The following is a 26,138-nucleotide window of genomic DNA, read 5'->3' on the forward strand; positions in this document are numbered from 1 at the left end:
TCTGATTGGAAGAGCCACGTTTGTCCCAATACATGCACACCTGAGATTTCATATTAATCGAATTCTATATTAGTTATGTCAAGTTGTGACAAGGCTAACAAAATATTCTACTTGTCGTTTGAATTGTTTATTGTGAATATAACTAATAATAAATGTATTTTTATTGAACATTACATCATAGTGTCTTATATCATACTGTATTGTTGTTTCAGCTATTTTACAAAAGCTTTGCACTACGCCCAAAAACACCTTTTAACAATAGTAAATTCACTGCATAACACAACCCCTTTTGGCTTATTGCTTTATTACAAAAACGGATAATTCCGACAATAAATTCCGATTTAATGAGCCATGTTTGAAGCTGTAAACAGGTTTGTAAATAGAAACACATTGCATGGCATTTGTAAACAGCCCGCAGTTAGACTAATGAACTAACTTAAATAATAGTTTATTATTGTTTATTAATTAATGAAAATTATCAATAAATGTAACTATTTATTTCACTTCGCTTCACATCATACCTAAGAACACTCCACGTAAAATCACTGTAACACTGGCCATCATCAATTTACTGGAATGTGCAAAGTTCTTGTAATACAAATCAAAGTTTGAGTTACAGCTGAAGTCTTGTTTATACTGTATGAAAAAGAGAATGAGATAGGTTACCTGCTGTAACATCAGTGCTTGTTGTTGCTGCAGTAAAATTTGGAGCTGCTGGGGGCTCAGAACTTGGTGTTGGAGGATTTGCTGCATTTGCTGAGGAGTTATGACCTGCGGTGTCATCATAGCAATAGAAACTGGCACCTGCACGCACATAGGATGAGAAGGAATGTGAATGATAATGCAATACCATGCACACATACTAGAAAAGCGAGTAAACATGTTAGCAAGTTAACATGAGTTAACATGTCCGTTCACACAGGATGCGTTCATGAGTTCAAAAACAGGTAGATATATTGCAGTAAAATGAATAGAACGCAAGGGTTTCGAGTCACATTTTTAAAAGTTAAACTTTTATACTTGATATGGTGTTTTAAAAACACAGCACTCATAACGTGAGATGCTAAAAACCAGTGAGATGTGTTGCAATGGCCAAATACGTCCGTCTTGCACATGCAATAGACCGGATGCATAGACCGGCAATTAAAAAAAAAAAATAAAAAAAAAAAAAACAGTGCAAGAATGCGTCCTGTGTGAACAGCCCCTTAGAACACACTTCCCATCACAGGCCTGTCACTAGATTCTGACAATTACCTGAGGAAGTTTCAGAACCACTGATACCAGAAGCCAAACTGCACTGATTGAAAGGAGACTCACAGATACAAAGAGAAAGCACACAAACACATTTGAACAACCACAGACTGTCAATGCTCCATTCCCATCATCAAATGGCCCACTCCACTGACAAGGCCACTGCCCATTATTCTAGAGTGATGTCTATGCTTTGCTTGTGACTGTTGGAATATGTTTTGTATTATCTTTTTTTTTTCATGATTGTTTTCCCTTCCTCATCAGCGTGCAACGTCTTGTCCACACAGTACCTCTGAAAAATAGGTCACTCTCACAGTGTACTGTTTCGTTGTGTACATTAACCCAATTAATTGAATATCTATTAACAGGAATTGATATTGTAGTGGGCAGGACGCTCATGCACTGACAGGGGTCTTTAATTGGAGAAGAGGTTCTGAATACAGTACATGTGAGTGTATGTGTGCGTGTACTGCCAGTCTCTCAACGACACGCCGTGTCATTAAAATCTCTCCTTTGTGACATTGGGTGACAAACCACGTCTGTGCTGAACTTGATAGCGCTGCACATTTGCAACTGTTACCATATCCCCAGCGTGTTTTAGCAAGCGTGTAGAGAGATGTCTCACATCTGTTCCTGATTGGCCAGACATTAAGACAGCTCTCTCCCTTCACCAAGGTTACCCCAATTCTGTCTCTAAGTCAGAACCGCTGGCACTCCTTTAAATTTGTCACGTCTTGATGCGTGCAATTGAGGCTGGAGGTTGGAGGCCGTTCCCTCAGTAAGGGGCGGGATTACCCTCCACACTGACTCCACCTTATTCAGCCCACTCTGATAAAAAAAAAAAAAACATCCTTAATGACGTCCCTGCTAATGCCACAAAGGACAGGACTGTCAAACCATGAGTTTGTGTACATTCCCTATAAATTCAACAACAAATAAGGCCTTTATGTGTATGTGGAACCTCAATTAAACCTGAACACTTAAGTACGCTCATTAACACGCACCCCAACACACGGGCGTTAAGTCTTAATATGTGGTCCATTTTTCACATGGCTTAGCAAGCCATTTGCATACTCTGCACCCCTTGATTTCTTCATTTCACAGTCATTATGCACTCATGTCCTTATTTCTCAGCGCCACTAATTTTGATGAACTATTCTGAAGGTCAGAGGCAGATGGGTGGGTGGGAGACAATATGCACTAAAACACACTCAGTCCACACAGAACGCACGTGTGTCCGTCTATACTCATCAATGAAACAGATTGGACAATTTGGACATCATCTGGACGTATTTACAAATTAGTAATTTTGTAAAAAAAAAAAAAAAAAAAGTAACTTTTTAAAGGCATTCATATTTATGAATTCATGTTTTTCATTACCATTTTTTAGTAGAGTTAGAAAAATTATTACATTTAAAAAAAAAAAAATCGTACTAAATTTTTTACTTAAATGGATGCTGTAAACAAACATTTACACTTGTCCATTAAAACTTTTCAATAAAATGGATTCGCTGTTTTAAATTAAATTATATGTAAAAACTCAAAATTTTTTCTTAAATTGTTAAAAAACATTTGTAAGAGAACCTGAACAAACAAATTTTTGATTTCATCTGGACGTATTTATAAATTCGTATTTTTTGTGAACATTTCCTAAGTTTTATTTATTTATTTATTTATTTTTCTTTTTCACCCAATTTGGAATGCCCAATTCCCAGTGCGCTTTTAAGTCCTTGTGGTCGTGTAGTGATTCGCCTCAATCCGGGTGGCAGAGGACGAATCCCAGTTGCCTCCGCGTCTGAGACTGTCAACCCACGCATCTTATCACATAAGGCTTGTTGAGCGCATTGCCAGGGAGACATAGCGCGTGTGGAGGCTTCACGCCATCCACCGCGGCATCCACGCTCAACTCACCACGCGCCCCACCGAGAACGAACCACATTATAGCAACCACGAGGAGGTTACCCCATGTGACTCTACCCTCCCTAGCAACCGGGCCAATTTGGTTGCTTAGGAGACCTGGCTGGAGTCAAACATTTTCTAAGTTTGAAAAAGCATTCATATTTATGAATTCATATTTTTCATTAAAAAAAACTTTTGTAGTTTACAAAAAATATTTTTTAAGGCCATCTGACATTTTCTCACTCAATTGTTTACTTACATGTACACCATTAACACAATGTTTACACTTGTCCATATAAACTTTGCAATACAATTTATTTGCTAATTTAACATCATTCGCATTTACAAATACAATTGTTTCTTAAAATGTTCATAAAAGTTTGAAAGAGAAACCGATCAAGCAAATTTTCAACATCATATGAACAAATTTATAAATTTGTATTTTTTTGTAAACATTTCGTACAAGTTTGCAATAGCATTTATATTTATGAATTCTTAGTTTTTGTTACAATTTTTAGTACAGTTCAAATTTTTTTTTTTACGTTTTTACTAAAAATGTATGCCGTAAACACAAATTTTACAGTTGTCCATTTAAAATTTGCAATAAAACGGATTAGCTGATTTGAATGTCATTCATATTTACAAATTTCCATTTGTTTTTTTGTAAAATGTTCACAAATGTTTAAAGGGAAATCTTAAACCTTTCTTAAAAAGTAAATTCCAAACACATTTTCTTAATTCCAATTACCAAACAAGAATGCTTGTGGTTTTGTTGGATGTTAAAGTCTTGTTTGGTAATCGGAATTAAGAAAATTGAATTGAAATTTACTTGATCGATTTCCCTTAAAACATTTGTGAAAATTTTACAAAAAAATAAATGGAAATTTGTAAATATGAACGGCATTCAAATCAGCCACTTATAGTTCTGAATTTGTGTTTTCCATTAAATTACTGTAAAAACATTTGAAAAAGAAATTTTCAGTTTAAACAAATTTCCAACTAATTACTTCCAAGTACCAAATAAGGATATGGAGGTGAGGGTATGGTGGCCGCTGATGTTCTTGTATATTGAAGCACCTCAAGTTTGTGTGCGTTTAAAGCAGTACCGTTGCGATGTAAAGCGAACGAGTTTTTGAGTTTAATAAAAGACTTTCCTGTGTGAGAATCGCCGTCTTCTGCTTTCTCCTTTTCCCGGGTTTCGGCACCAGTGTAACAGATGTTTGTATTTGGATCAAAAGGAGGAAGCAGAAGATGACGATTCCCACACAGGAGTGTCTTTTATTAAATTCAAAAACTAATTCGCTTTACAGCGCAACGGTACAGCTTCACACACACTAACTCAAGGTGCTGCCAACACACATGCAGCTTCTCAGCTGGACCACGCCCTCACTTCCACAAAGGACCTTTAAACTTTAAACATAAACAAATATTTTTTTTTTTTTAAAAACTCCCAACAATCAGGCCATGACAAACCAACGCCTGTCCCAATTAATCCCTTTATATCCACACCTTACAGACACACTGAAACCAGCTTCACACCCTCCTCTCTCCCGCAAACGTGTGTGTCTGTGTATATGTGTGTGTATCCATTTCTACAAAACCTCAGCTCTAGTGGAAAGGCTATTACAGCTCACATTTTACTGTCCATTACCACTGAGGTCATCAGTGGAGAGAGGGATGGGCCTTCTCTTAACCTATTGATCACTGAAACTACTAGCATTTAATCCACTGGTGAATGAGCAGAGATTTCTTTAAGACAGGCCACCACAGATGAGAAGCACTTCAGCTGAAAAATATCATTCTGGCCACTATATCAGCAGCACTTAAGAGTGAGAGGTACCGCTGCTTAAAGCTGTTCCCCCTTCTCCTCTGGCCATTATTGTGGAAGTGTGCAAAATTGAATTATTATTATGAATTGCGGTAAACAGCCGTTTCAGTTGATAAGAGGTGAGGAGAGAACACAATACATATCTCGAAGCAATTGAATCATAAGAAGGCTTGAAATAAGGCAGATAACTGGCTAAACAAGATACAAGGAATTTTATGAATGCATATTTCAGTTGTCAATTGGACAGTTTTAAACAGAGCAAGACTTGTTTGCTCAGAAAACGAAAGAATTGTTGGGAGAAGAGAAAAGTGAGCAAACTCGAGAAAGCTGACGTTGTGAATTTCACTATGGAGTGGTGTTGGCCAGGTGTGGGTGTAGTAACACACACACGCACAGAAACTGTAACACTCTTACAGCTGCTATGTGACTGCAGGCAATGTGCTAGCGCAGACCTGCTGTCCGCCAAGCCCTACCAAAACACGCACACATAATACAAACACATCGTATACTGTATGCCTTCACATGCCAACACATGCAAACATCTGCAGCGTCTAAAATGCATTTAAAAATAAGCCGGACACTTTTATTGGCTTCAAAAATCTTCAAAAACTAGTTCAAAAACACTGTTACGTAAAAAATAAAAAAATAAAAATACATTTGCATTTTGAAGGTGCTAAATCTCTCTTATAGACAGACACATCAACCGTACAATGCCTGCTGGGAGATCGAGTGAACTGGATGCAGCTGCAGACACAGCTCATTTGAGCCTGGCTCTTGAATCCACTGTCCACTCCATCTTCAACACACAACTAACAGCAGGAAATAACGGCTGAATATACAGCTCTAACGAGGAAACATCTGACACACATCTGACGAACCTCAAAAACACTGATACTGACTTAATGCAGAACACAGTCTTCCTGAGAGAGCAAAAAGTCATGCATGGTGAGAAGAGAGAGAGTGAGAGAGAGAGAGAAAGATGTGGGCAATTAAGATGAAGAGTGAAGACTTACAAAAGGGGGGGGTAACTTCAATCAGAGTGTCTCGTACATTGAACTGGCCGCACGGAAACAGGTTGCAAAGGAAGAAAAAGAAAGGGTGCAGGAAAAAAAATAGGAAAATCAAATTTTAATGCCTGCTCCCCAGTGTCATCTTGTTTTGTCAGGACATCAAATAGAATTGAGAAGCACAAAATAACAAGCCCTTTAGAAATCAGAAGAGGTTTGGTGTGTTTGAAGCCTCTTGGTTTACCTTGTCCAGAGATATAGGGAATAGTAATGTCCGTACGCTCGTTCTGATTTTACATTGCATGCGTGGTGTAATTAGTCTTGGAGACCATTTGAATACTCAATTTTGGTTTAACCTGTTTTAGATTGTTTTGTTCAGATTGCATTTACTAGAATGCAAAACCAAATCAATCTACAAATAAAACTCTAGTTAGAAGTTCTGCTTTGAAAGCAATGAGTAAACCAAAAAGCTATCTCTAAGGGATTAATATAGACAATATTGTTATAATAAATGTTTTAATATTCATAATGATTATTAATCCATTACAAATGGGCAGAAGTGAAAGAGTAGATACATCAGTCAATCCTGTCCAAGGTGGTAACCATCATAGACATTGAAGGGGCGCATCCCTCCCAATATTCAGATTAGTGCTAGACCGATATTGACTTTTCAAAGGTTGATTCTTAAACGATTACATTTGCTCCCCCAATTCCTGAATATGTGGCTTAATATAAAAAGCTGAATAATTCCACTCCCTCTTCTTCACTCTGGCTCTCTTGCGGCCGTTTACAGTTCACATAAACAGCATAATCATAGTCACATTTTCTGCCCATTTACCGAGCAGATTCGGAGGGGGATCGGCCCATTCATGGCAACTGTAAAAACAAAAATCCAGATTTCATTTTAATTAACTTCTAAACCACAAACAAACAAGTTCTCAGCAGAGCTGGCCCAGTTTGCCATAAAACAAACAAGCAGGGGCGAAGGAGAGCATGGGGTTCACTTTAGAAGAAAAAAAAAAAAAAGAGCAAAGCTCGGTACAGCATTGCTGTTCCCACACTAACTCAAACCCACTGCAGGTGCCCCAATGCTGGGCCCCGATGGTCCAGCCCTGGGACCCTCTGAGCTGGTGTTCGGGGAATTCACACTTGATCTCACACACAAACTCTGGTCGGGTGTATTATGGATGTGCTTTGTCTTATGCCATGCTTTGATATGTTGAAAAATGTTACGGAACATTCCTTTAATGCGTAAAAACTATCTGGATATCCAAATACAACTTATTATCATCAGCCATGATTCTTTAACTGACACACTGTTGACTTGACATGACTTGAAGGCAGCTATCATTTCTCACCTCAAAGCCACCCCATGCGACCCTTGCCATGACTTCCCAGACTTCCTCCTCACATACTGTATACACACACAATAACACATTCACAAAATCACACACTGAAAGTCAAAATCCTGTCTGACATGTGCCACCAAATACATGTCGACGAATTGCCTTTGACCACTTTGCACCTTTCCCTGACACCCCTTTCCTCCCTCCGTCTCTCTTTCTCTCTATCCCCCTCTCCCTCTTTACTCAACCCGCTGATATGATTTATGGTTTACCAGCTCAGCGAGGTTACGCAACGTCGCGCATGCCTTCAGACGCGTTATTGGAGTCGGTGGAGATTTAATTAAGATCACAGTTGCACAAATCCCCCTCAAATTGAGAATTTACTCGAGACAGTGGTCGTCACATCCTCGCACAGGAGAGGTCCCTATTCTGCACAACGCCCAGTGACGACAACACTAATCCGTGTTTCCATGATGGCAGATGAAGGCTTCACTAAATTGCAATGTGTTTTGATCGCCCATATTGTAATGTTTGTCTTTGGGCGGCACGACTCCGTCAGGGTCAATTAATATTTAGAATGGGAGATATTGTCAGCATCTGGCAAGAGCTAATAAGCAAATGGAAGACAAACTGAAATTGTAGTTCAAAGTGATGTGTTTAACACTTGCAATAAAATCAAAAACTAATTTCAAAACTACTAAGAAGATTTTGACGCAATTCCTACCTCTAAATGTATACTGTTCTGCAGTAAAATTAGTTTTGAAAGTTCACATAGAGAGTTGACAACAGATGTGTGAGCCAAGAAAGCAGCAACCCTTATTAATTTATTTTTTTGCTTTATATCCTAAAATTGTCTTTCGAAGCAATTCGTCACAACACCGCTCTTTCCTTAGAGGGTGCTCACCTGGTGTGCTTGCTGGAAAACTGACTAGGTAAGAAAAGAAGGAGAAATGCATCTTCAGAAAGGGGGAAAGCATTACAAAGTCTGCTTGTATTCTTTTTTTCCTCTGTAGAAGAACAGATACCGAGGTAACAGAAAAGAACAGCTGGCAATGTTGTGTGTCATTACCAAAGTATTCTTGATTCTCACCACATAATGTCGAACGAGAGGTCTGTGAAAGAGGTCAGCCACTGAAACGACTGACCAGATAACCCACCCTCCCACCACTTTCCACTTTCTTTTCTGCTTCACTCTCTTTCTCAGTTTAAATGAAAAACACTTTCCTACGGGAAATTTCTTCTCAACATATAACATCAACATACAGTTCTGCTAATAGGTTTACATACCCCATACAGACTCAACAATCTGATTATAATATTTATTTTATATTGATCATATATATATTTTTTTAAATAAGAGGGATTATAGCAATTGCATTTGTTTATTATTATTATTTAGTACTGTCCTGGTTAAGCTTTTTGACAGATATTTACATATATTCCATAAGAAAAAATAACTGAATCTACATGCATTCTCTTGCTCAAAAGTTTACACACCCTTGGTTCTTAGCCTTCTGGAGCATCAATAACTGTTTGTAGACTTTAGTGATATTTGTGCAAGAATCCCCGATTTGTCCTGGGCAGTGAAGCTGTTCTTAACAAAACACCATCAATTATTTTAAGTTATTTGGTTTCCTTGCAGGTCCTGCACTTTTAAGTTTTCCCTCAATGATGGCTTGATGATGTTGAGATCCAGCTTTGCCACTCAGGACAATAGAGGGACTCATTCACTAACTATCACAAAAGGCTACAACATTGATACCCACAGAGGAAACACAAAATGTAATTAAATAATAATAATAATTCAATGGTATTTACACTTTTAAACAGGAGAACATGTGTAAATTAAGTTACTATTTTGTCTTGAATATATATTGTGCAGCTTCTTTAGGGCAGTATTAAATTAAAAACAAAAACAAACAAACAAACAAACCAAAATAATCTCTTCGAAAAAATCTTCTAAAACCCCTTATCATCTTACAGATTCCGCAAGGGGTACATAAACTTTTAAGCACAACTGTACCCTTTTGCATAAACGTTCACTTTCTTTCTGTAACAAATCTCACACATGCAAATATTCTCACTCTCAGACATTCTCTCTCCCTCACTGCTAATACGTGCTTGCCTAAGTCGAGCGGTAGAAATGACAGTTGTTGGCAGGCTCATGGCCTGTCAGGGCACAACATAAATGCGGTTCGGCCCCAGTCAGAGTGGGCCCTAATCCACTACTAATGAACAATAAATCAACTCTGATTACAAACTGTCAGGCCAATCAGCTCTCACCCCTCTCTCTCTCTCTCTCTCTCTCTCTCTCACTCGCTCAAAAGCAAGGGGCCCGGTGGTCACAGCTGTGCGGCATTACCCTCCGCAAGGCTCCATGTTTAGCCTTTACTTTCCAAGCATCCAATCATTACCTTTCCTTGTCCTCTCGTGCCATCCTTTAACTGAAACCCCCCACGATGTCTGGGCTGCTCCATGTGCAAAGTTACCACAATCATACCAGTCTAAATAATACTAAAGACAAATGCACATCCTAAGTGTTGCATATCAGCATTGGAGTAAAGCAAAATATTAGCTTTTTTAAATCAATAATATCTCAGTATTATCGACCAGGCTGATTAATCGAACAGTTAAAAGAAGTTGTATTTAGCTCAAGCAAGTTCCTAAATCTACTGACAGCTTTCTCAATGTATTTTGAGTATTTCAGTTCTCAGGGTATTTTGAGATCATTAACATTAAGACACGCAAATAAATAAAATAATTGTTAAATGGTTTAGTGTGTAGGCCAGTTTGTCCAACAGAGCAGCAAAACTTTTCTTTAGTTTAAAAAATCCTATTATTGACGTATGCATTGTCCCACTCATGTACGCACACACAAACACAAGTATGAGGGCCCATGACGATTTGACACTTTTATAAGTGTCAAATCGGAGTGTGTTCCTGCCCCTTTCTAAATGTGGGTAACAGTGAAGGGGAGCAGTCCAACCCCCTTTTCTCCCCAAACTTACTCACTTAACACCCCATCCCCCCCACACTGGTTGACACAACCAGTCACTTTACTAAGTGTGCAATTATTTCACTAGAATGCAACACAAAATTAAACAATACAGTTTAAACCCAAACTTGTTTACTAATCTAAAAGACTGTTTACAAACAGCATTTCTTTACAAAAATAACGCAAAAGTTCAAAGCAGTGTTAAAATCAACACAACACAAAACAATCTAAACAATTATTTAAACCTGCTATAAACATTTTGTCCTAGAAACATCAAAGATCACAACTGACAACAACAACACAACATCACAAAACAACACTTAGAGAAAATCGTAAAAAAAAAAAAAAAAAAAAAAAATTTAAAAAAAGACTGCACATGGCATTGTTTCAGAATACAGAACCTCCAAACCTCAATTTGTAATCTCATCACAGTCACAGTGTTTACACATCTCCTAACCAACCAGAATGACAGAATGAACACAAACAGCATGCAGAGAAATGTCTCTTTCCCTCTGGACATATTACATTGTAAAACTTTTCAAAGGTAACAGAAAAAGCTCTTAAACAAACAAACAAACAAACAAAACAAACAAACAAACAAACAAACAAAAAACAGAATCAATCATATTGACAAACCTGACAAACTCCATTAGGCTGGCAGGGTAAACAAGAGTGAAGCCTGGCTGTTTGGAGGATCGCAGAAGATGAGAAGACAGGAGTCGCGGAGTGGAGAGGGAGTACGAGGGAGAGAGAAAGAGAGAGAGAGAGAGGCGTTTACAGCGAGCTTGTGCGAGTGCTGCCGCGTCTTGAGCCTTTTTCCGGGGGATATGGACAGATTGCACGCGCAAGGTTGCTCCCTAGCTGACAAGATACAAAACTATCCAATCAACCACACCCTTTCTCCACCAATCACAAGCAGCCCTCTAAACATAATCAATTCAAATGGGGACACAAGCAGAGGCAGGGTCTGCCGCGGGCCGGGGGTGTGTGTGTGTGTGTGTGTGTGCGTGTGTTTGGTGGAGGGGGGGCAGGTGAAGCAATGCCTTTGTGCAAACCTATTAAAAAAAAAAGGAGCGGGGGAGAGAGAGAGACAGAGAGAACAAAAAGATCCTAAACAAAACAAAAAGAAAAAAGCACCATGGTTGATGGCTGTTAACCCTTTGACCCTAGTCAGGGTTTTGTCCATGCTTGTGAAGCAATGGAAGCCTTAAGAAAAGAAACCCTTTAATTAAACAACAGATAAGCAAACAGAGAGATCCCACAAGTTGTTGGTGTTCTTTTAAAGCAGATTTGTTTATGGAAGCAACACAAAGCTCTGCCCTTAATTTTAATAAATAAATAAATAAAAAAGTAAACAAAAACAAATGATAAGCAAATTTATTTTTAAACATTTAATATATATATAAACTGACAAATTTATTTAAATAAACAAGGACAAAAACTGTACTTTTTAAGGTACATTTTACTGTAAAATTGAGCTTTAAATTATACATTTTTAACATTTTAAAACTATTTGAACAGTGATCTGAAAAACTTCAGATGTGGAAAAGGTGCTGTTTCCATTCACAGACTGACTCTGTGTGTGTGGGTTCAATTCAAATGTCTACCAGATTCAACTTCCACTAATTTCCACAATGTAAAATAACACACGTGGGGCCCACTTCTGCTGCAAACGGTAAGAATATAAGTGCTCAGAGCTAGCAAGTGATTAAAACATCATCACCTTCTCACATTTTTTTTTTTTTTTTTTAAAGAGGAAAACTATAAAAACTGGGTTTGCCCCCTACTGGCAAATTTTATATTACACATTCCAAACAAATAAAGGCAAAACTTCAGTTATTTTGACACATCTCATGTGATGTTTAATCTAATCTAATTCAATATAGTATAATAACGTACTAATTTTAATACTTTAATGTTTTTAAATATGAATCCATCATAAAAAGTTCTTGTAAATTAGAAAAATCTTGTTTAGGCAAGATAAGTAATTACTCAAAATAATAGTACATTACAATGATATTATATTTATACATGAAAGCTCATGAAAAAATTCTGAATTTTGCAAAACCACAGCAAAAAAGGAAGTGAAAGTTTTCATAAAATAACCCAAATAAATTAATGTACTTTTTTGTTATTATTGATCAATTACTACAGTATTAATAATAAATGAATTAATGAATTAATAAAATTAATACCCTATCAGATGGTAATACTTTAACAAGAATAATTATAAATATATTAATATTAATTTGTAATTACCATATTTATGTACCATGGAAATTCTACTCTAAATGTGTGTGTACTTAAAAAAAAAAAAGTATCTGTAGTCCACCTGTAGTCCAATCTTAATTACAGGATTAAACAACTGCAGTATAAAAGCCTCTATTCAAGCTGTATCTCAGTGAATAATTAAATATAAGAAAGTCGACTTTATTGTATTCCTGACAAACACACACTCACACACTATAAAACTCACACATGAACATGCATGCACACATACTCAAGCAAGGGCAAAAAGGCAAGTGCATGTACGCACACATAACGTATGCAACCGCTCATATGGACTAACGCACACACACGCACACATTTGGCCATACCCCCTCTCCCATGCCTTCTCCCCTGGGCAGAATGTCGGCATATTCTCAATAAAACACCTTCTTAGCAGTAATAGGCCACTGTTCTCATTTCAGTGCTCCCAAAGGGCTCATGATAAATTTAGCAGACATACAGTTCAAGCCTCCTCCTCCTGTCTCTCTCTCTCTCTCTCTCTCTCTCTCTCTCGATCTGTGCTGTGTTCGGGCCTGCATGCCATAATTACCCATACTCTTTCTATCCAAGTAGTCTAATAGATCTTGCTGTTTATTCACTCAATCACTTTCTGAGTCACAGAACCAATATTATTCATTTATGTAAAGTGCAGGTTGACTCCTTTTCTTATTTGACACACAAACAATAACTTGTTTCATCTCAGATCAGCTCTGCGGTTGCCTATATTAGTGTCACAGTGACATTGGGCCAGGGAGAGAGAGTGATCCCAGATAAGCGTTTGCACACGGGTGCGATTAGTTGAGTTGAGCACACGGGTGCAATGACAACTGCACAGTCATTTAAACCCTGAAGACTCATCGCAAAACCACTGACATTACAGACTTGAAGAGTTCTAATACTACTACTATGACGAAGATTTCATCTGCCGCGTCTTTGTTCAATGAGACCTTTGCGCAGTTCTAAATAAGCTAATTTGTAATGCTGTCCTATGACTAAACATCATCATATGTTTACTTAAACTGGTTTTATCAGAGCAGGTGTGAATATTAACAGCAAACAGCTGATGGTATGGGCAACAACCTTCATTTGAAGGACTAAACAAGCACACACACACATTTACTCATGCTTTTTAAATTGGAACATACCTTAGACTTCTATTGTTTTAATCCTAAATAATCCTAATGCGAAACCTAACCTTACCCCTAAAAGAAAACTTTTTGCATTTTTATAATTCAAAAATAAAAAGAGTAATTGCTTTATTTGAGAATAGATTTTCCAAATAAGGGAAAACACAAAAAGGAGGTTTTGTCAGATTTACCTCACTTTTGAGGACAAATTTTAAACTATAGCTAAGTACTATCATAATTGCTATCTAAATGGTGACATGCCATATTATTCTATTGTTTTTATATAAAGCTAATTATGATTACTAATAACTAACCCCTAATACGTATTTGATTTATGAATCGATTTTCCAATTGAGGATGTCCCTGAATGTCCCCAAACTATAACTACACTCAAACACACGCACGCATGCACTCATGTTGGTGCAGCTATCATTATGAGGACTCTCCATAGACATAATGATTTTTATACTGTATGAACTATAAATTCTATCCCCTAACCCTACCCCTAAACCTAACCCTCATAAAAAAGAATTCTGCATTTTTACATTTTCCAAAAAACATAATTTAGTATGTTTTTTTAAGCGATTTGAATTAAGGGGACACTAGAAATGTCCTCAGTCCACATTTATAGCATAATACCCTTGTAATTACCAGTTTGTAACCTAAAAAGAAGTCCTAGTAAACCACCTAAACCCGCCCACGCACGCATACACACACACACACACACACACACACGCACTTCTTTTAATGAATGAGCAGAGACCAAACTGTCATCTCTCACCTATGACTATTACAACAGCCGCAATTTCAGTACAGTACTTATGCGCCATTGATATTTGGCACAAGTATTGAGGGCACATGCAGTCATTGCCTACTCCATGCGACTTCGAAATAATTATATGCACATTTAGCAATTTGCACTGTGATTCACAGAGCTGCTAAATATCAGGTAGATCTTGTTTGATATATCCTGTGCTGGTACGTTAGAGAAAAGCGTGTCTCCATGTTCTGTTCTTAGCTGTGGCTTTGACATCAGTCAAAACATGAGCTTTTGTTGGTGGTGTATGACATAAATGAAGTGGGTGGGAAATGTTGTTTACTTTATGTGCTACTGTGATCGATTCAGAGTGTGTCCTTTTTTGAGTCAGGCAGCACTATTTTTGGAGGCATCATCAAAAAAACAAACAAAACAGAGACATATTACCATTGGGGAACAGTGAACTGGTTGAACTGTATTATCCTGAGAAAATTAATAAAATACAACTAATATTTCATATTGAATTTTTTTTTCTTCTGTGATATGAATATGAATTGTATGAATTTACCATAATTTTTATTACATGCATTTTATAAAATAAAATGTTGATTGTTAAATTGATTGTTTGTATATAGAATTATAAATACATTAGATACATAATGTATAAAATAATGTATTATAGATATTTTAACACACACACACACATATATATATACATTGGGGGCAGTGGTAGCTCAGCGGTTAAGGCTCTGGGTTACTGATCAGAAGGTCGGGGGTTCAAACCCCAGCACCGCCAAGATGCCACTGTTGGGCCCTTGAGCAAGGCCCTTAACCCTATCTGCTCCAGGGGCGCCGTATCATGGCTGACCCTGCACTCTGACCCCAGCCTAGCTGGGATATGTGAAAAAGAAGAATTTCACCGTATATGTGCAAAATGTATAATGTGTGATAAATAAAGAAAATTATAATTATAAAAATTATAATATATATATATATATATATATATATATATATATAAATCAATTTAACAATACATATAAACAATACATTTTTGAATTTCATAAAATGCACAATAAAAATAACAAAAGGTGGAATAATAATTTTTTTTTAATATGAATGACATTTCAGAAATAAAGTTAAATATTGAGGTTAGAATATATTAAATATGATAATAACTATAATAAATATAGATAAAAAATATTTAAAAATATTCTTCTCCTTCTTCTTACGGCTGCTCCCGTTAGGGGTCGCCATAGTGGACCATCCGTGATCCGCATATTTGACTTGGCACAGGTTTTACGCCAGATGCCCTTCCTGATGCAACCCCCAGTAAAAAATATGTTACAATAATAAACCATATTAAAACAGTAATAAAACAGAGTCAGAAATAAAACAATTTACCAATGAGTGTCAGCCAAGCACAACTTAACGTCAAATGAACATCTTTGTTTTACCAAATTCATTCGACCTTTGCAAACAAGCAGTGCTAGGCCACAGCAGGGTATGACTTTAATGTCTGTGATAAATATACACCAACACCATGTGTGTTTTGTCTGTTCTTAATAGCAATTTTAATACATAAATGGAGAAAAGGAGAGAAAGAGTGTGGGAAAGAGATGGAAAAAGAAGCTGTTTTAATAGTTAAACTACTAAAGTAGTTAAATATACACACACACCGATCCCAATAGCCAATATTCCTCCATCCAAAGCATCTCATTCTAACCGCGAACAACTGTCAGTTCTCCAGTAAACCAGAGACTATTTAGCAGAGACAGGCCACTTCTATTTAAATGAATGGGAGAAATTGGAACGCCCAACCAAGAAGCTCTAGAGCCCAATGGTCAACAGATGTAGAAAGGAAGTCCCGCCTTACAGGTAAAAGAGCCAATCACCTTTTAGATGCAGACATTGCCTATCAATCAACTCGCTAACGCTCATACGCATTAGCTATATAAGATGGGAAAATTGCGTGTTTTAGTATAATATGAGGTAAAGAAGCACAATTTATGATTCCAATATTATCAAATTTTATTGCTGATTTGAAATATGTTTTTGAGATTTGAGATTTCGGTGTTCCCCCATTCAAGTAGATAGGAGCTGCACTGGCATGACTGGAAATACTGTAGCCTCCCGAGAGCAATCCAAAGATGGCCAACAGTGGACTGACTTGCTTGAAAGACTTTGAGTAAACCCACAGGCCATCAGATGTGGCTTCACACAAGAGACTTAACCAAACATCTCAAATAGCTGATAGTGTATTTGCGTCTGATATACAGCCTATATGCATCTATCCATAAACTTCCCACAAGACGAATGTATCAGACCTAGCAACAAGGACCACAGTTCTGCATACAGTGGCAGAAAATCGCTAAAAAGATGGAAACACTTGAGGGCAGAAGGGGAGGAGATGGGGGGGAGACATGACTGAAGTGAAAAGGTCTTGAAAATGGCACTGTAGCTTTAAGGGCTGGCGCTTAGAGTCGATGAGACAGCAATCTGATGGTTGGATGTTACTCAGTGGCTCGGCCAGACGGTGTGGAAAAAAGTGTGATGACCTCATTGTGACAGCATCATCCAAACCTGTTTCTCATATACACATTATACATGATGCATTCTTACAACATGACTAGAAAAAACAAACGGTTGAAGAGAACGGGAATGATACGTGGTCACAGCTGTGGTTGGAGAGATGAGAGATATGCTGACGGTTCCTAGTGAGGACCCTTAGAGCGAAAAAGTGGCAAATGATTACGAGGAAAGAGTCTAAAGCCATTTAGTCTTGAAGCAACTGAAAATACTAGGGCTTTCAATTGAATGGGTTCGTTAAGTTCATGTTTTTATGAAATATAAAATGTAAAAATAAAAAACGCCCACCTGCATGTGTTCATAGACCAGTAAAAAAATATAAAATGCAGACAGAAAGCAAAACGTGTAATGTGTGGCCAGCCCCTTGTCTACATATATGCCCATACTAATCCTTTTTAGTTTGAAAACTCAGTTTTCTGAAGTCATAGTTTTCTAAAGCATGTGGTAAAGGAGAGCATGCATTTTAGTGTGGATTAAAGGGATAAACTTGGCAAAATCGACATGTTTTCAAATGATTTTTGGAAGTGGCCTACCTTATACAATATAGATTGACAAACTCGATTGATGGATTGCTTTGGTCTGTAGACCAAAGATAGGTTTATGTTCAATGATATGGACATAAAACAAACAATAAAAGAGCAGTCTAAAGTGTAATATAAATTAAAAAATTCAAGCAAACCTATTCTTATAATAACACCGTGACGGGAGACAAAAAAGAGCTGTCCACACCTCAGCAACTTATCACAGCACACCAATGTGTCCCCTCCAAGCTGACATTATCGCAGCTGCCGGACATCTGGCTTGGGCCGTCTACCAAAAGAGGCTGCAAACAGCCTCATTTTCACCTCCAGAGCTGAGCAGGGGGTGACAGCCACTCTGCAGCCCGTATTGAGCTGCTCTTGGCTGGGCTGGGCTCTATGCTGTGCTGGGTTTGTCTGTGAGAGAGCCTGGAAGCTCTGGCTGAGCTCCAGCAAACCCCAGCACACCACACCGCTAATGAGTTACAGATTGTTGCACTGTGGTATACATGTGTCAGGAAAATGCCATGGGTCTCCACCAAAAAACGGTAGTTTAAAAAAAAAGAATGAAAAAAATAAACCCTAAGAGAGTCAAAGGCTGACTTCTGCACTGTGTCATGTAGCACTCTTTGAAAACACTGAGTGTGTGTGTGTGTGTGTGTGTGTGTGTATGTGTGGAGGGGAAAGAGGGGGTTCGGGGCCCTTCGTCTGTTAAAGTGAGAGGACGTTATCGCTTGACCTCCACTTGCCCTCCTCGTGACTGCATACGATCATGAAAGACAAAGAGAAAGCTGGACAGAGAAAGAAATATTTCGCAAAATAGCTTTACTCTGACATCATAAAAACATTTCAGGATGAGATAAACTCTAAATTATACATTTATATAATTGTATATACATGTTTATATTTTTTAACATATGAAGTAGTTTAAAATCTCCTTTTGTGTTCCACAGAAGAAATTAAAAAATTAGGGTGAGTAAATGATGTCAGAATTATATATATATATTTTTTTTGGTGAACTAACCCTATAAATATGAGCAATAGTAATAATAATAGTGATGCTTCCCTTTGCAAGAATCACTCATAATAAAGCAGATGCCTCTCCATCATTGAGTTTTCTGGTACAATGACAGACCCCTCCAGATGACTTGCACATGTTTAAAAGACAACAAGTTGTTTCCATGTGAAGCGAACAAACCATCTGATCTCAACACGCATCAAGACAAAACAAAACAAACGGCTTTTCTTTTTAAGCTGCCTACTGTTTGTTTTGCTGTATATTCTCGCCAACTCAAGCATGAATGGCCAAAGTTTGTGCTCAAGCGGCCTTCACCACCAGAAGTTCAAGGAGTGCACAAGAAAAAGTATTACAGTGTCAACCATAACATGCCCAGTACGTGCATTACATCAACTGCGAAAATCATGACAAAATAACACTGGCAACCCAGCTGCACATAAAGTAATCCTCCAAAGGTGGCGACTCCCTTCCCGTCATCCCTTGCGGCTATGCACAGTAACCACACCTGCTTTCACTGTATTGCCGCAAATAATCCTTGCTCTTTATTTGGTCTCCCCCCCCCCCATTCCATAGAGAGGGTGGACTATCAAGGAAAGTCCGCAAGTGTTGTTCCTAATTACCTATTTCTCCACTCCTGATCCTGTGGCGGGCATAATTAGTTACCTGGGGCTGCAATCCAATTTGAAGTGATGACAAGAAAGCGATCCATGAAAAAGTAATAAGTTAAATCCAATTTCAGACTGCCTCTAATTAAATGCACATGGAACTAATGACTCAAGCCCTACCATTTCAGTGATAACCGTAATTAGCAAGGAGGGAGTTGCACTCTCTCGATCTTCCTCTCCCTCTCTTTCTTTCTCTTGTTGACTCTCTCTCTCTCTTTCTCTGCTGTAGGTGTAAAGCGGTAAAGTGGCGTGGACTCATTTAATTACACATGTCATTTTGTCGGTGATTTATTCACATTTTTTTTGACCAGTCGAGTGTGTTTAGCCTTTGCTCCGTTTTGTCACTATGCCAGATGTTTATTGTGTTCTATGTTGTGTGTCATATTAATAAAGATTTTTCTTTTTCCTTTCTGATTTTTTTTTTTAACACAACCCCTGATATAATTAACGCAGAAATATCTTAACAGTTAAATATTTCATGCATTGCCCTTTAAATATTCCGCCATCCTTTGACACTCCCACTGATTGGAACTGTTACGTGCAACATGTTCCCATGAGTTCATTGCCGTACCGTGTTCCCGATCTGCCCAACAATGAACCGTTAACATGCATTTACATTTTAATGTTTCACTATTGATCAAAAGGGACTGTACCTTCTAATTTGACTAAAAAAAATTAAATAATAATAATAAAAGATATATATATATATATATATATATATATATATATATATATATATATATATATATCACACACACACACACACACACACACACACACACAGGCAGCCAAAAGTTTGGAATAATGTACAGATTTTGCTCTTATGGAAAGAAATTGGTACTTTTATTCACCAAAGTATCAATTCAACTGATCACAATGTATAGTCAGGACATTAATAATGTGAAAAATTACTATTAAAATGAAAAAAATAAATAAAATAAATAAAATAAAAACTGTTCAGAACTTCCTAAACTACTTCAAAGAGTTCTCATAAAAAAATAGTCCACGTGCAGCAATGACAGCTTTGCAGATCCTTGCCATTCTAGCTGTCAGTTTGTCCAGGTACTCAGGTGACATTCCACCCCACGCTTCCTGTAGCACTTGCCACAGATGTGGCTGTCTTGTCGGGGACTTCTCACGCACCTTGCAGTCTAGCTGATCCCACATAAGCTCAATGGGGTTAAGATCCATAACACTCTTTTCCAATGATCTGTTGTCCAATGTCTGTGTTTCTTTGTCCACTCTAACCTTTTCTTTTTGTTTTTCTGTTTCAAAAGTGGCTTTTTCTTTGCAATTCTTCCATAAGGCCTGCAACCCTGAGTCTTCTCTTTACTGTAGCATGAAACTGGTGTTCAGCAGGTAGAATTCAATGAAGCTGTCAGCTGAGGACATGTGTGGCATCTATTTCTCAAACTAGAGACTCTGATGTACTTATCCTCTTGTTTAGTTGTACTTATGGCCTTCCACATCTTTTTCTGTCCTTGTTAGAGCCAGTTGTCCTTTGTCTTTGAAGACTGAAGTGTACGCCTCTGTATGAAATCTTCAGTTTTTTTTGGCAATTTCAAGCATTGTAGAAAATCACTTGCCTTCATTCCTCAAAACAATGATTGACTGACGAGTTTCTAGAGAAAGCTGTTTCTTTTTTTGCCATTTTTGACCTAATATTGACCTTAAGACATGCCAGTCTATTGCATACCATGGCAACTCAAAAACAAACAAAAAGACAATGTTAAGCTTCATTTAACGAACCAAATAGCTTTCAACTGTGTTTGATATAATGACAAGTGATTTTTTAGTACCAAATTAGCAAATTAACATGATTACTCAAGGATAAGTGTTGGAGTGATGGCTGCTGGAAATGGGGTCTGTCTAGATTTGATCAAAAATTGGCCACCAGTGTGTATATATAAATATTCAGTTGTGCTCAAAAGTTTGCATACCATTGGAGAATAGGTAATATATGTACCATTTTTAAAGAAAACATGAGTGAGCAGGCAAAACACATTTCTTTTATTTCTAATGGGATTCATATTCAACTGTAGGTTATAACAGAATGGCACAATCATAAAACAAAACATGGCAACAAAGAAAAAAATGAAATGACCCCTGTTCAAAAATCTGCATACCCTTAGTTCTTAATACTGTGTATTGCCCCCTTTAGCATCAATGACAGCATGCAGTCTTTTGTAATAGTTGTCTATGAGGCCCCAAATTCTTGCAGGTGGTATAGCTGCCCATTCGTCTTGGCAAAATCCCTCCAGGTCATGCAAAGTCTTTGGTTGTCTTGCATGAACTGCATGTTTGAGATCTTCCCAGAGTGGCTCGATGATATTAAGGTCAGGAGACTGTGATGGCCACTACAGAACCCTCACCTTTTTTCTGCTGAAACCACTTGAGGGTCAACTTGGCCTTGTGCTTAGGGTCATTGTCGTGCTGGAAAGTCCAAGTGTGTCCCATGCGCAGCTTTCGTGAAAAAGAATGCAAATATTCTGCCAGTATTTTCTGATAACATGCTGCATTCATCTTGCCATCAATTCACAAGATTCCTCATGCCTTTAGAGCTCACCCCCCCCCCCCCCAAAACATCAGTGAGCCACCATCATGCTTCACTGCGGGGATGGTATTCTTTTCACTATAGGCCTTGTTGACCCCTCTCCAAACATAGCGCTTATGGTTGTGACCATAAAGCTCTATTTTGGTCTCGTCACTCCAAATTACAGTGTGCCAGAAGCTGTGAGGCATGTCAAGGTGTTGTCGGGCATATTGTAACCGGGCTTTTTTGTGGCATTGGCACAGTAAAGGCTTCTTTCTGGCAATCTGGCAAAAGTATCGTCATATTGTGCTCCTTGAAACAACCACACCGTCTTCTTCCAGAGTAGCCTGTATTTCTCCTGAGGTTACCTGTGGGTTTTTCTTTGTATCCCAAACAATTATTTTGGCAGTTGTGGCTGAAATCTTTCTTGGTCTACCTGACCTTGGCTTGGTATCAAGAGATCCCCGAATTTTCCACTTCTTAAGTGATTGAACAGTACTGACTGGCATTTTCAAGGCTTTGGATATCTTTTTATATCCTTTTCCATCTTTATAAATTTCCATTACCTTGTTACGCAGGTCTTTCGACAGTTCTTTTCTGCTCCCCATGGCTCAGTATCTAGCCTGCTCAGTGCATCCACATGAGAGCTAACAAACTCACTGACTATTTATACACAGACACTAATTGCAATTTAAAAAGCCACAGGCGTTGGAAATTAACCTTTAATTGCCATTTAAACCTGTGTGTGTCACCTTGTGTGTCTGTAACAAGACCAAACATTCAAGGGTATGTAAACTTTTGATCAGGGACATTTGGGTGATTTCTGTTATCATTATGATTTAAAAAGGAGCCAAACAACTATGTGATAATAAATGGCTTCATATAATCACTATCCTTAAATAAAAGAAGACATGATCAGTCATATTTTCAAAATCAATGCCAAAATGTCACAATTTCTGCCAGGGTATGCAAACTTTTGAGCTCAACTGTGTATATATGTGTGTATATATATATATATATATTCAGACCTAGCCACTTAATTAAAATTGCAATGTTATGAGGTCATGTGACAAGGTAGCACACTGCCGTTTGAAATGATTTGTCATTGCATATTGCACACACATGCTTACTTTTCACTGGTGTGAGTGACAGGTTGGCCATGCTCTTTGTATACATTAATACATTTGAATTTTGTCTTCGTCTGCAGAGGGTGGTCTTCTCTTCCTCCATGTACTAACAGTCTGGATGGATGGCCGGTTTACCTCCCTGCCTGACTAGGGAAGTTGTTTAGTTTGAAAGTCGTACAGCACCTAAAAGGTCAATTTTCCCCCCCAAGGCTCTCTAGTGATAACTTCACAACAAAAGTTCTTTTAAACTATATGTCTTGATACAATGTGCCACAATACTTTGATTTGTACATTTTCTGAAGAAAATATGAGGACGCTAGGATGTGGTGCATGGTTGACAGGGCATTACTATGCGGATGCTAAGATCTGCGTCGTTCCTAAGGTTTTTCGGATGGTTGAAAGCGAGTTGCTAGTTAGTTTCTAGGGTGTTTTTGGAAGTAATCTGCACCCTATATATGGCTTGAGTCCTGTTTTCAAGTTAAAAAATTGTAAATTCCCACAATTTTTTTCTCCTGTTTAACTGTCCACAAGTTAATTATGAACAATAGTAATGGTGATCCTCCCTTAGCAAGCTGCACTAAAAAAACCCTCCAATATAGATGATACATACAAACACACAAGCAGGTTCGCTTAATGCAGGGATGTGTGTTAATTAACAAATACGCCCCTTGGTCTCCAGTGATTCCGCCATAAAAACAAACAACATCCACCTTGCTCAAACAAAGATAAGGATCTGAGTAAGAATGATCTCAAATAAATGTAAATATTGCACCAGACATGGCTATCTGCTCTCTTTTAAAAGGGGAGCGGATGGGGAAATAAAAAGGGCCGGATTTGCTTTGCATTACAAAGGCTACGCAAATAAACAGCCTGGAGGCTGAGAGAGGAGACAGGGCAGCTCCAGGGTGCCCTCTTTAATTGCTGCTGAAAGAATTAAAAGGAACAGTTCACCACAAAATAAAAATTCTATCATCATTTACTCCAAACCCCTAACATTTTCAATAATGGATACTGGTCACTTGTTTCAATGCAATTACAGTGAATGCTGGAGCTTTTAAGCTTCAAAAAGGATGCTAAAGCGCCATAAAAGTAGTCAATAAGACTCTGAAGTCATACGGCAGCTTTATGTGACGAACATATCAAAATTGAAGTTATAAATCACTGATAATTTTCTGCCCTTCTGAGCTGTTAACTACTGTAACAGGATCAGTGAGTTAAACTCGAGAACTGCGTCAGTCCAATATGTGAATAAATCATTTAAAACAATTTTGTGAAATGCATCAACTGATTCTATAAAACGATTGATTCAAAAGAATGATTCGTTCAAGAATTGGGCATTTCATGAACACACCTAGGACGGATATTAAGATTTTCAGTGAATAACGACCTAAAGGAATATTCCGTGTTCAATACAAGTTGAGCTCAACCAACAGCATTTGTGACATAATGTTGATAACTACAAAAATTCACTTCAACTCGTTCCTCCTTTTCTTTAAGAAAAGCAAAAATCTGGGTTACAGTGAGGCACTTACAATGGAAATGAATGGGACCAATCGGTAAACGTTTAAATATTCGCTGTGCAAACATGACTTTAGTGTTAGATGTGGATAAAAGAGGGACAAAAGACGGTTTTAAAGACGGGTCGTCTGCACGAAGAAAGCACATCCACACCATCATTACACACAACGCAACTGCGGCGATAGTAGAAGCACAGTTTGTCTTCAGTTTCTGTTTCCACCAGACTACTGGTGTGCAAATAGCCACGCTGAGTGTCAGGTGCTATTTACACCTTGTGCAAATAGTCAATCCATTTATAAACTTCACATTTTTGCATTTTCTGTTAAAACACTTTCTCCTATGCAAACTTAATATACAGAGACAACTATAAGTAAGCCATTCGTGGGTTAATTTTCTCAAAAACTGTAAGCAATTTGTCTCTGTGGTACTATGAAAATCCTGGGATATTCCTTTAAATTCCAGTCTGTTCTTCACAAAAAGTTATCGTATGGCTTTAGAAGACATGGAGTAAAACGAGTCTTATAGACCACATTTATGATACTTTTGAATGCTTTTTGTCATTTTGGAGCTTTACAGCCCCAGTCCTCATTCACTTTCAATATATGGAAAAGAATGCCCTGAAAAATCACCTTTTGTTTTCCACAGAACAAAGAAAGTCATACGGGTTTGAATGACATAAGGGTAACTAATGACATAATTTTCATTAGTGGGTGAACTCATCTTTTAAGTGTGAAATAGAGAATGCCATACTTACTGTATCTCTTATCAATGAGACAATACTGTTTGCTCAGCACACACAGTGGATATCCATCTGATAAAGTGCTAAAAACTGACAGGATTTCATTGTGCATGATTTGTTAGTTTGCATGAATGATGAAAGAGCGCTACACTAATGTGCCAACAACTCATCTGCCCTGCTTGCTTTAATTTCCTATTTGTCAAGCTTTGACAGGTACATGTTGTACCACCAACTGTACATAAACATAAACAAATAATGCCTGATCACCCACATAAACGTTTATGCCAGCAGCTGTACTGTTCATAAAAAGTCCCTTAGGCAAAAAACAAACTCAATATGAGATATCATTAATATCCTAGTTGTTTCTCTTAGACAGCAATGAGAATAAATGGAGAAAAAAAAAAAAAAAAAAAAAAATCCAGAGAAAAAGACACGGTAATCTCACATACTGTACGTCTCCACTAGAGTTTCACATATGTCAACAACATCAAACTGCGCTCAGATTTGCCAAGAGAACAAAGTCTGCATTTAAACATCATCGATTTTAATATAAACTCAAATAGTTATCATAAAATTCTTCTAAGATTCTTTCAAATCATCAGTATTAAAGCGTGTTTCTCCTAAGGATTTTTAAGAGAAACATCTGCCGTTGATACGTATAGAAAACATGACTAAGAACTCCATTAAGTGTCCTAAGCTATAAAAGACCAACCTCTATGAAACTACATTTTTCTTGATGAGGTGTGTAAAGAGGGTTGTACATGCACAAACACATATACCTGTGGCGCAGACTGCTTGTCACTGCTTTTGGACAACTTGTGGAAGCTATTTTGCTGTTGTTGTTGTTGGAGAAGAATCTGCCGTGCAACTTGTAAGGCCTGAGTAAGACATAAAAAAAAAAAAGGAGAAAAAAAAAGAATAAACAGACAGAAAAATAGAGTAAGAAAACAAAAGTT

The 26,138-nt window shown here is 37.7% G+C and overlaps 1 protein-coding gene across 14 annotated transcripts in view; it reads right to left on the reverse strand.

Annotated features, from left to right (window-relative positions):
- LOC127449108 (forkhead box protein P1-B) overlaps nt 1–26,138 on the reverse strand; it is a 258,227-nt gene that overhangs the window by 52,769 nt on the left and 179,320 nt on the right. For 13 of the 14 annotated variants that reach the window (XR_007898662.1, XM_051712289.1, XM_051712285.1 and 10 more), the window contains 2 exons: nt 25,962–26,060; nt 667–804 (listed from right to left, as the gene is read on the reverse strand). Coding sequence is in view for 13 of the 14 variants with exons in the window: in XM_051712289.1 (XP_051568249.1) it covers nt 667–804; nt 25,962–26,060 (237 nt within the window). In the remaining variant the exon portion in view is untranslated. Of the gene's footprint in view, nt 1–666; nt 805–10,962; nt 11,129–25,961; nt 26,061–26,138 lie in introns of those variants that run through there. The other variant, XM_051712291.1, reaches the window with a different exon arrangement.

Source organism: Myxocyprinus asiaticus, chromosome 12 (genome assembly GCF_019703515.2).
Source record: "Myxocyprinus asiaticus isolate MX2 ecotype Aquarium Trade chromosome 12, UBuf_Myxa_2, whole genome shotgun sequence".
NCBI lineage: Eukaryota > Metazoa > Chordata > Actinopteri > Cypriniformes > Catostomidae > Myxocyprinus > Myxocyprinus asiaticus.